This window comes from Solenopsis invicta, chromosome 3 (genome assembly GCF_016802725.1).
Source record: "Solenopsis invicta isolate M01_SB chromosome 3, UNIL_Sinv_3.0, whole genome shotgun sequence".
Lineage (NCBI taxonomy): Eukaryota > Metazoa > Arthropoda > Insecta > Hymenoptera > Formicidae > Solenopsis > Solenopsis invicta.
Window position 1 is genome coordinate 13,879,845 of NC_052666.1, and position 12,103 is coordinate 13,891,947.

General features: G+C 30.4%; 1 protein-coding gene and 1 long non-coding RNA gene across 9 annotated transcripts in view; one reads left to right on the top strand and one right to left on the bottom strand.

Moving 5' to 3' along the window:
- The window catches only part of LOC105201053, an 86,066-nt gene extending 74,102 nt beyond the window's left edge, over positions 1-11,964 (bottom strand). Inside the window, exons 1-4 of one of the 8 annotated variants that reach the window (XM_039446458.1) lie at positions 11,825-11,964; positions 10,765-10,972; positions 738-1,008; positions 409-535 (exon numbers count right to left, since the gene is read on the bottom strand). In XM_039446458.1, coding sequence (XP_039302392.1) covers positions 409-535; positions 738-1,008; positions 10,765-10,964 — 598 coding nt within the window. In that variant the 5' untranslated portion in view covers positions 10,965-10,972; positions 11,825-11,964. Of the gene's footprint in view, positions 1-408; positions 536-737; positions 1,009-1,920; positions 2,604-3,149; positions 4,120-4,288; positions 4,392-10,750; positions 10,973-11,607 lie in introns of those variants that run through there. The other 7 variants (XM_039446456.1, XM_039446457.1, XM_039446460.1 and 4 more) reach the window with 7 other exon arrangements.
- On the top strand, positions 4,157-5,512 carry LOC120357063. The gene is made up of 3 exons (XR_005574255.1): positions 4,157-4,211; positions 4,335-4,472; positions 5,370-5,512. It is a non-coding gene; the product is annotated as an uncharacterized LOC120357063 (long non-coding RNA).
- Positions 11,965-12,103: the final 139 nt, after the last annotated feature.

Here is a 12,103-nt window from a genome sequence, read left to right on the forward strand (position 1 = left end):
AAATTTTTTTTAATGTTTAAAATAATAATGTAATAACAAAAGAATTATACAATTTATAAACATTCTATACTCTCATAGAAAATTCTCTACAACTTCCTTTTTTTTTTTAATCAAAATATTCTTTATAAACTTTATTATTTCTTATGAATACAATTTTACACAATTTTCCACTTTTGTCAGCAATAAAATTATTTAATTATCTATTACAAGACTCAATGCTATTTTAAAGTCATTGAAGGAAAAGTATACAGTAAATTTTTTTTGCAAAACTTTCAAAAAAAAATTCAGAAATGCCTATATAAATATATTTAATTATAAACTTATTCACAAAATTTAAACCAATTTTTGTATTATGTGAAAAGTCTAGAGAACCTTCAAAAATGTTTTAATATAAACGTTCATAGTTACCGTTCATATATGAAGCTTCTTTTAAATTATTTGTAACATTAGAATTTGTAATTGATTTTTGTCCATTGCTCAACTTGTTTTCTAACATTTTCTTCCTTTGTATTTTATTTGCTTTTGTTTTCTGTCCCTACTCATTAATACATATTATTAGAAACAAATTCAATTGTTTATTCTTATAAATTGTACTTAATTAAATTTGTTTTTTATTCTTGCACTACACTGCATTAGAACATTCTTTCTTACTTTCGTTAACTTTTAAACTTATACTTATTTCACTTTAAGTGTACACAGTTCAGAAAGTTCAGAAACAAAATCTCTTGTACTCTTACCGATTGTGTTTTATCTTTTCTTAACATTACTCTGGTCTTTTTAGACAATATTCCTGAAGAAGTCATGATTTCTGGCTCACATCTTTTTCTCTTTTTACGTTTATGAGCTATTTTATGATTAACTTGTGTTGAATCAGATGTACTACTATGTATTAAAAAATTAGAAGCTATACATTCAGGAGATTTTAGATTTATTGTATCATTAACATCACTGTCACTACTGCTTCCCCTCCAAGAGTAGTTTTTATTTTCCAATGGCATAGGAGGAACGCTGTGTTAAAATGAATTCAAGATTAAATATATGTACATACACACAATATTAAATAATATATTCTATAAATATATTCTATATGTACAAGAGAACGACAAAATAATGAAAACATCTAGGAAACGCTATTTTATAAATTATTGTGTTTAAGGTTAACAATGTATCCTAACACATTAACCTTGTTTACTATTTAATTTGCATCTGCATAAGTATCATTACAAAAAAAAACCATAGTAGATTCCGCAAAAAAAGTTCTTTGTTATCTAATTATATATCACATTGAAGAAAACCTAGATACAGGATCAAAATGTATGGTTGTACACTATTGTTAATACCATCTAAATTATACCTAACTTGGAAGAATTATTTTGGAGCATGTCCAAAAAACTGTTTTAACTCGCGTTGGCAATTATATTTGCTTAATTTAGTCATTGAAGCCAATCTTATTTATTTATAACTAATTTTTTTAATTAATAAGAGATTAATACTACTACTTGTCTTTAAGGAAGTATGTCACATCTCAAAGTATTACTAAACTTTTGAAAATTTTATGAACTGTTCTATAAGAAGAATAAATTGTTTAAAAAAACTACACCATCTAGTTGTTGTAATACGGCCGCGTCCCTTCTAATACTTTTTATAGATTATTCTATTATTACTTGTATTCTATTATTATTTCATAAATTGTTCTATTATATGTTTGAGTATCTATGTAAAATTTTAACATAATTTTCTCATTAATTTAAAAGTTATTCCCTTTTCTTTACTTTTTGTTTAATCTTAATTCTAAAATTATGTTTTGTAGTACTTATTTGATAAATATTATAGCATTACGACAAATTACACCAAATTTTTTTACAAGTACCAATAATACTAACATTCATAAAAAAATTCTCTCATTTAAAAGTTATTTACCTAAAATTACAACAAAATAAGGTCATTATTGCTGCATAAAGGCCATTCTACATAAGATAAAGGACATACATCGGAAATGCAGACGTGGCAGCTTATTAGAAGTTTTAAGAGGGCATATACTGTAACGAAGCGATCATATGCATAGGCACACGCGAGTAAAAGTGTGCGTGTAATGCGGGGAACGGGCGATGGATGGGCGATGCGGTGTGAATTAAAACAAAGGAAAATCGCAGTTATCACCAGGGTCTCAAGCCCCCGAATTTTCCTGTTACTATGCGGCATTCTTTTGATAAAAAATTGCAATTCAATTACGATATCGCTCGTCCTGATGCCGCGTCTCGCATTCATTACGCTCTCGATCACGGACCAGAGTACACGCTTCCGCACGTACGAAAATCATGAATTATAATTCGATACGAAACCGTTACTCTTTCCTTTTCTCTAAAGACAAGGATCAAGCAAAGAGTTGGGACGTGAGTGGCTGCTTTAGAGACAAGACAAAGAGTCAAATTCACCCGTTATTAATAATAAACGCGTGTATGTTGTACGTCCTTATTGCAACTATATTTGTGACTATTAAAAATAAATTCAGTAAAACGGAACTAAGTGAGGAAAAATTAAGTTTTATTCCCGCTGAGACATATACACTCAGAAAACAAAAAAAAAAGTGGCAGGTTTTTAGATTTTTTTTTTTTTTTTTTTTTTTTTAACTGTTGGAGTTACCAAATTGAGGTTTTTTTAAATTTAAAATATACATTTTAAAGAAACTTCATAATTTTGTTTATTAAGAAATTGCGCAAAATGACAAAGATGTGATGTCGTGAAAAGGCAGCCTTGAAAAAATCGCCCAAAACGGTACCAGATGTTCGCCAAAAGTCAATTAAAACAAAAAATGTTTATGGCATATTAAAATATTTAATATCTTTAATGTATCGTAGCCGATTTCAAAAATATCAATTTTTGACAAAATGGCGGGTGTTTAAAGTTGCAATTTTTAAGACAAAATCCGTTCGTTTTCTCGCTCCCCCCAAAAAACTATGAGGTCTAAAAAAAACCCCTACGACATGCCATAGTTAATCATGTGTAGAACAGGCAGTATAAATTTCAAGCAAATCGCTTCAGTGGTTGTCAAGATATTTCTGGTACCAGTTTAAAAAATGTTTCAAGAAAAACGCGTTTGAATATTTAACATGTGTTTTTGTTAATAAAACAAAACTTTTTTAACTTACACAAAGTCGTTAATTCCAGGCCCATAATATAAGTTCTCTGCAATAGATGCGATACCCATATCATCTAAATTTTATTGTCGGCGATATATTCGCGCGTCTTTAGTCTGTTCCTGCGTGCGTACCTCGGCTTGCACTATGCAGCGATCATATTCGCGTGCACCACATTGATGTGCATTCGGTACAAAAGAAATGCCCATAATAGTCATTATTCATAATATCAAAGTTATACCATCGCTGAATATGCAAGCAGCTATGCATGCACTAATTTCTACTGTAATAGCACCGTTGTGCATTGTTTTTGAAACTATTTCCAAATTATATTGTTAAAACTTTTATTGCTATTCTGAGTATAGCCACAGCACTCCAATAATGCGTCTTTACTAGGATATTAGACACAAAACCGAAGGGACAGGCCGTGGTCCAACCACAATATCTCAGCGGCGCGCAGTGCGGTGCGGCGCGCCAATGTGCTATCAGGGCTATAACTTCGTTATTTTTCGGAATTTTGATTTAAAATTTTCATCAAACATTCTCGAAATATTAAACATTATAAATATGTAATAATAAAAATCGATTTTTTTTACTTTCCTAGGTGTATATGACTTCTTAATGATTAATTGATTAACGCTTCCATTAACAAAACCGCTTTTGTTTAGCAGTTGCATTTGCAATTTGCGTTCTGTGTTTTGTATAAAATGGCTCATTATTAGTTAGATCAGAGCTATTCACAGGATTTGTACTTTGGTACTTGAGATTGAAATATGTTGGTGATGTTTATACCTATTGCGTGTGCGTGTGCGTGTGCGCGTGTGTGCGTGTGTATTTATAGAGACCGGGGCAAATTGTTAGATACGGGGTAATTCGATAATTCGATAATTAAAAATATCTTTTTATGGGTACATATTAGAAATGTACTTTGAACACTGTAAACACGTTCTAATGTAACGATGTTGCTAACAAAGTTTTGTTGGTAACGGCGTCATATTAATGTCGTAGTAGTGAAAAATATGTTTTGCGACAGTCGAAGTAATTTCTGATAGTCAGCATTTCTTCAAAATTTAAGTAAGATAATAAGGTTTTTTTGAAAACTTTGAATGTATCGAGTTCAGTTGAATGTATTTGAAACATTTTGTGTTTACGTTTTACTATGTGATGTCTATTTTTGTTGATCAATAATGCACACAGTTGATGTTGGGGTTATTCGTAATACCAAGCACCAGAGCGATTCGTTAACTGATTGCAGATTGCAGTGCCTATGCGTAACTCTAACCTTACGTTTACTGCATTACGGACGTCTACGCTACGCAGAGTTAAGGCATTGAGGTAAATTAAAGTTCTTCATTGATTTAAGTTCAAACTTTATAATATTGTATATTTTAGTAGATAGAACATGAATATAAATATACAATTGTCGCTCTTAAGTAGGTAAAAAGTTATAAAGCGATAAAGATTGACACTTGTGAGGTTAGGAGTTATCTGTCACACCGATGGCATAAAAAGACATGCGAACGTGTATGTTTGCATTTGTTTTTGTATAACTATATCTTTTTTTAAATAAAAGGAAGTCTGAACAACAGCTTTTTTACAGTCTTTCAACTTAAAACACAAATTTCGGGATAGTCCCGGACTAGTTACGAATTACCTCGGGCTTGGAGCTATTAGTAATTTTTGGCATTGGTCGACATTCTTATATGTACTTCAAAGCAAGTACACTTCCATGTTCTATGTATACCGGCATTGTGAAGGGGAAGATTCAACCTTTCAAACCGTCCCATGTTTCTTTTTTTCTAATGAATATAGGACTCAGGAGACACAAAAGAAAAAAAGGTCTAACAAATAGCCCAGGTCTCCCCTATATGTATTTATTTATACAAAGTATTCCAAAAAGCTCGCATGCCCTTTTAAGGGTCCTTTAAGAGTTAGTTGACCTCAATTTGACCCCAAAAATAAGCATTTCTTTGTCAACTTATTGTAGGAAAAATAAACGACGGGGAAAAATAAATCTTTCTCCATCATATTTATTGTGGTTTGAAATTACAAAAAATTACAGCCAATTGGACCGGTAAATACCGTCAGTATACCGCAAAGGAAAATTTAGTTAAAATTGATGTTTTTTTAAGTGACGCCATTTTGTTAATTTTTATTAAAATTAATTTCTTTTAGTCTATCTTAGAATCACACTCGTTCTTAACATAAAAATGTTGTGCTTCACTTTTTCAGACAATTCTAGCGACCTGTAAGACTTCCACCAGGTTCTGTGAAGAGATTCCATCTTCGCCGTATACTGACGGTATTTACCGGCCGAATCGGCTGTAATTTTTTGTAATTACACTCGAAACCACAATAAATATGATGAAAAAAGATTTAAGTTTCCCCGCCGTTTATTTTTCCTATAATAAATTGACAAAAAAAAATGCCTATTTTTGGGGCAACTAACCAAAAAGCGGACTCTTCGGATCGTTCTAAGAAAAAAATCCTAATACAAAAATGTCGAAAGTATAATGGTTTTCAAATTATTCATAATTAAAGTTTACAAATCACACAAAGCTGACATTTCGTGCGTTCAGGCATGGTGACATGACAAAGGTATCTCTTGATATTGAAGTTAACAAATACACCATTTATATTAAGAAATTATTCCTATAGAAAATATATTTGTACATTACATATGCACAATTAACCCTTAAACACACCAATCCTGTAAAATACGAAAACACATTTTCGGATCTGCAAGACTTTTCCAACTTTGAAGAAGCTATAACTTTGATTACAATCAACATTTTTCTACATTTTTTTTTATTTTTTTTATGAAAGTTTAGAATCTTAGGAGTGTGACTACACAATTGGCATTGCCGAAAAATAATTTATTGTAAAATTATAAAGGAAAAACCATTAAGCAAAAATAAGAAATTGGTCAAAAATCCACTTTTCCTTCAAAAAATCATATCTTTGCAATAAAAAACTTTTAAAGACTTTCAAATACGACGTTTTAAAGCTAAAGTGTCACATTTTCAAAATAAAATTTGGCAAAATCATTCCTTTTTAAAAGTATAATTATTTAACATGAAGAATATGAAATAATTTTGGGCATCTAAAAATTCACTTTTTTAAAAAAAAATCATATCTTTGCAACAAAAAACTTTTAAAAACCTTACAATACAGCGTTTTAAAGCAAAAGATTCATACTTTCAAAAAAAAAAAAAAAATTATGTCATTGTCATTTCTATTAAAAAATGTACTTATGTAACAAGGTGAATATGAGATATTTTTGATTAAATCGTGTCTAAAATTGAAAATTGATGTGTTTCATGATATTTCAAAAAAACTCCCTTTTCTACAACATTTTATAGTATTACAACTTTAGATAGAGTATATGCGAGTAACATCCGCGAACCGACCTGTACAAACATATTTCGTCCAGCCTTTTAATGTAAAATACTCACAAAAAGTTTCACTTACATACTATATGGGTTGTATTGACCCTAACAAAACTTTGCTGCCGTGCCGTTCGAATTCTAGTTGACCAAAAAAGTTGATCAACCATATCAATCGAAAGAGGAGATTTCAAACTTTTTTTTACGTCTTGGTCCAAACCTATCTCATTCCGTCTTCATACAGAAAGCGTTCATAACTTCATATGGGGTCTCTCAGACCCATTTACGTGTTTAAGGGTTAATTCTATTAGCTTTTACCAATTACGCACTGTTTCTTGATCAATTCTCCATCAATTAAAAAAAAAGTTAATTGAAATATTTCCATTTTTGCAGAAATTATAAAAATAAATATAGATGAGGTCCCTAGTGTATATACAGAGAAATCAAAAAGTAGTATATACAGAGAAATAAAAGATTACACATTTTCTCGATACTGAAAAAATTACTGATTTGTAAAAACTTTCAAAAAAATAATAAATAAGTTTAATACTTACAAAAAGAACGTGTTTCATTGATTATAAAAAATAATTTTGAAAAACTGTTTTAACTTATTTAAATTGATTTCAGTAGAAAGAGATGCTCTCAAGCCCACCTTTCCAAGTATTTGCACAAAACTTTAATAATTTTCAATTTTTTTGATAAAATAAATTTTTACTTGCGTAAAACACAATTCTGTAAAATTTGACGAGCCATTTTCTTAAATTTTTATAACAATTTTTATAAACATTCAAAAGTTGCAAAATTCGTAAAAAAAATTGAATTTTTTAAGGCTTTTGGTACCTCAGCCGAGAACTTCGCGTTGACGGTAGGAACAAAGTCCGTCACGGACAAAATTAGAACCAATAGACGTGAAACGTGACAGATTGACAATGTTGTCGTACATATCATTTTGTTATTAAGTGTTTCATTGTAAAAATATAACTTGCCTCGTATTTACCAAATTCGTAAAATTAGACCGCAAGTAAAATTTCTTTGAATTTTATACATGAAAGCACATTTTTCACTCCTTTCAATAGCTATTCATGTGTTTTCCTGTTTGAATAGGCGTCATTTTACATGCTTTTTACGACTATTTACTAACAGTTAGGCAAAAAAAGTCTAGACCCATTTTTACAAATGTTTTAAAGCCATCTAATTAGTCTGTTTTATCTAAACTGTCTTTATTTATAAATCGCACGTCGGAAACTTTAGCTTAAGGCTCCTGAGTACTCGCCGCGGCCATATTGAAGTCGTGACGTCAGAAGCGAAAAATTGCGTGAATGACACGTAATTTTGTTCGACATGCCATTTGTAAATAAAGCCAATTTGGATAAAACAGACTAAGCAGATGACTTTAAAACACTTCTAAATATCGGTCACGACTATCCTTTTTCCGCCTAACAATCAGTAAATAGTTGTAAAAAGCATGTAAAGTGAAGCAATTGAAACAGGAAAACACATGGGCACATAATTTTGTCCGACGTGCCATTTCTAAATAATGCCAATTTGGATAAAACAGACTAATCAGATGGCTTTAAAACACTTCTAAATATCGGTCACGACTATCCTTTTTTCGCCTAGCAGTCAGTAAATAGTCGTAAAAAGCACGTAAAGTGACGTCTATTCAGACAGGAAAACACACGGATAGCTATTAAAAGGAGTGAAAAATGTACTTTTATGTATAAAATTCAAAGAAACTTTACTCGAGGTCCATTTTTACGAATTTGGTAAATACGAGACAAGTCATATTTTCACAATGAAACACATAATAATAAAATGACATGCACGATAACATTTCATCGTCAATCTGTCACGTTTCACGTGTATTAGTTCTAATTTTGTCCGCGACGAAATGTCGCTACCGTCAACGCGGAGTTCTCGGCTGAGGAGTCAGGAGCCTTAACCGTGTTTTCCTGTTTGAATAGCTTCATTTTACATGTTTTTTTGCGACTATTTACTGTTAGGTAGAAAAAGAATAGTCTTGATTTTTACAAGTGTTTTAAAGCTATCTAATTAGTCGTTTTTATCCAAATTGTCTTTATTTATAAATGGCACGTCAAACAAAATTATGTGTCATTTCACGCAATTTCACGCTTCTGACGTAAAGACTTCAATATAACCGCAGCAAGTACTCAGAAGCCTTAAAATGTTATAACTTTTCGATTTTTACAAAATTTAAAAAATCATCTCGTCAAATCTTAATGGCATTATTCTACAAGATTATAATTTTTTTATTTCCGTTTGTTTTACAGAACACTAGAGTGCAAATACTGGACAGATGTTTTGCTGGATGGTTTGAGAGCAGTTCTAATAAAAGTTTATTTTAATATGTTAAAATTTTTAAAAATATTTTTTTATACAATTAAATAAACAAGTCCTTTTTTAGATATCAAATTCATTTATTATCCGTTCTAAAAAAATTCCTAAAAATCAGTAAATTTTCAGCATCAAAAAGGTAATCCTTTAACTCAATGCAATTTTTAACATAATTTTTCATTTGTATAATTATGACATAACTAACTTTATATGTCTTTAACTTCAACTTAATTCAGTTTTGTAATGATTGTGGTATAAGAATTGCACATCTACTGTTTGTAATAAAAGATCCAAGTTTAAAATTATCCACAACATTAAATTTTTGATTGATCAGACATTCAGGCAAGGAGCCCATACAATGCAGAACATTTCAGCAATATTGCAAAAATAATAAAAATATTGCTACAACATTGGTGGAATATTCTATGCTGCATGGAAAAATGCAATGGCAGATCATCAAGAATACTCTTGCTCAATTAGTTATTATGAAGCATGATGCATAAGTGTGCATCAAATAAAAATCATGATTGTCAATCATAAAAAATTGAGGGACTTTAGTTTTAAAAGTATATGAACTCACCCAATTCTATATATAACATAAAAATCTATAACCAAACTTGCATTGTGTATGAACATGTGTAAACATTTACTACTACTTTAATACTTTATTTTATCTATTTTAATACTTTATTTTATTATTATTATTAAGAAGAGGGGGTGGTTTTTCATTGCTGAAAATCCACTTGTGGCGCTCAGACTGCAGTCCATTGTATCCCTTCCCCCAATCATACTTAAAAATACAAATTAAAAATTCATATCTGCAGGAATGTCCAAGATCAAACTTGCAACTGATACTAACGAGTCCGACGCTCTACACACAAAGCCACACGACAACTCTTAGTACTTTATTATAAATAAACAATCTTAAACAATAAAAAATTGAAAATAAGTCTAATGAGTCAGCGTGGATATAAGTGCGCAATCACAATTATTAATGCATACACGTATTATCAATATTTATTCATCTTAAATGAACAATCAAATGTTTCAACTCACTTTGAAGTCATTTTCAGTATATTAATGGAATCTTAAAAAAATTCTAGCCGTTATCAGTCACCAATTAACAAGAAACAATTAAGCCATCAACAATTTGCCAAATTCATAGTGACATCTTTATTTGTAACAGTGTCAAAGGAGATGACACTTCTCAATTAAAATTGATAAAGACTAGTAAAGCTTTGGATAATGCTTGTAAAATAGAAAATATTCTCTTGTCAAAAGTATACACTCCAAAGTTTATTGCTCTATGCGCTCCTCGTCTCAAAACTGTATATTAGCTGTGAGAGTCGCTAAGATTATATTGACAAAACATCATACTTTATTATACTACCCTAAAGTAAGATGTTACGTCAATATAATTCGAGCGACTCTATTTAACACAACCAGTATAGATTTATTTGGAGCAAGAAACACATCTCTTTGCGGAGCAATAAATTTTTGAGTATATATTTCTGACAAGAGTATTTCTTATTGACGAACATTATCCAAGGCTTCACTAGTCTTCATCATTTTCAACTAAGTGTCATCTTTGACACTGTTGCAGATAAAGGTGCCACTATGGATTTGGCAAACTATTGGTGACTCGATTGTTTCCTGTTGATTGGTGACTGATGACAGCTAAAATTTTTTCAAGATTCCATTAATATACTAAAGATAATTTCAAAATGAATCAAAACATTCAATGTTCATTTAAAATAAAAAAATATTGATAATATACATTAATAATTGATTGCATACATATACCCGCGCTGACTCTTAACCTTATTTTGAATTTTTTGTTTACATTTCAAGAGCCCTGTTTTAATTACATACTAAATATTTCTTACACTGCTCCTTTGGCCACTCTGTCAAATGTTGTTTCAAACAGATCATAATTTAAGGAATTGTTACACATTTCACTTTTATCAAAACGACTGTTTTCCACAGAATTATATTTTTCATGAGATATTGTAGGTAAGGCCAAGGTTACTAAAGATTTATTTGTTTTTTTCCTCTGATAAGTACGAATTGGTGGTTTTCGATTCATTGTTTCACCTAAAAATAAAAATATTCATTTTAATTATTTCAAAACATAAATTAAAAAATAATTGGAATAAGCAATAAAACTTTTCAAAATGATATTTTTTCAACAATTTTCAACAAACACAGATCTTTATCTTTTGATGCTATTTTTCATCTTAAAGTGTTACACAATTTTTTTTTACATTAACACTACACTGGATAAAAATTTTCAAAATTAAGAATTTTGTAAATAAAAAAAATATTTAATTTTTTAAATTTATAGATATTTCTACTTTGTATGTTACAATGTATTAGAATAAACATTTTTGTGTAAACATCTTATTAAATCTTCCTTTTAAACCACTGAGCACTTGGATGAATATTACATAGTTTAAGATAAATTATTTTTTAATTCATGAAACATTGTAACTGATAATTTCGAGTTACTTTATTACAAAAAATGTTTATTGACTGTTTTATTTTTCTTGAACTCTGAATACCAATTTTATATTATATTTAGCACTTCGTTTTCATTAATTCTACATGTTCATTTGAAACTAATATTACTGTATTTTTCAACTGAAAAGTACCAAGATGTACAAAAGATTCTTTTTTAAAACACTATCCTAAATATACGATTTTATGTATCGAAACTGTCTTTTTCTTACTTTTTTTCCTTCTCAAAGAAACGTGTTTATTTTAAAAACAAGTTAGTTTCAGGTTATTAGTACCCGCCTCTTGAGAGAAAGCACAGGGATGTTATGACCATTCCACACAAAGCTCAAAGCAACAAATTTTCCTTTAGATATTGTGAAAACACAGGGACGTTGTCCCAGCAGCCAATTGTGATGCAATCGGCGCCATCAGCGGATTCAAAAATATTACCAGTAACGAACAAACACGTCCGCACACGCTTGATCACGCTTGGCTGCGTTCAGATTCCCCACCCGAATGCACCCAGGCACCTAAAGAGCGTTCAGATTCCTTTAGAGTGCCCCTACCGGACATTAGGTGGGTCGTTCACTTTATCACTCTGTCTATCCCGAGAGAGTGGAAAAACCACATGGGCCCTTGAGCCGGGTGAAACGGGTGGGTGACGTAAAGATGCGTTCCAAAATGTATCGCTATAAAAATTTCTATATATTTGTGATAAAGCTCGTATAT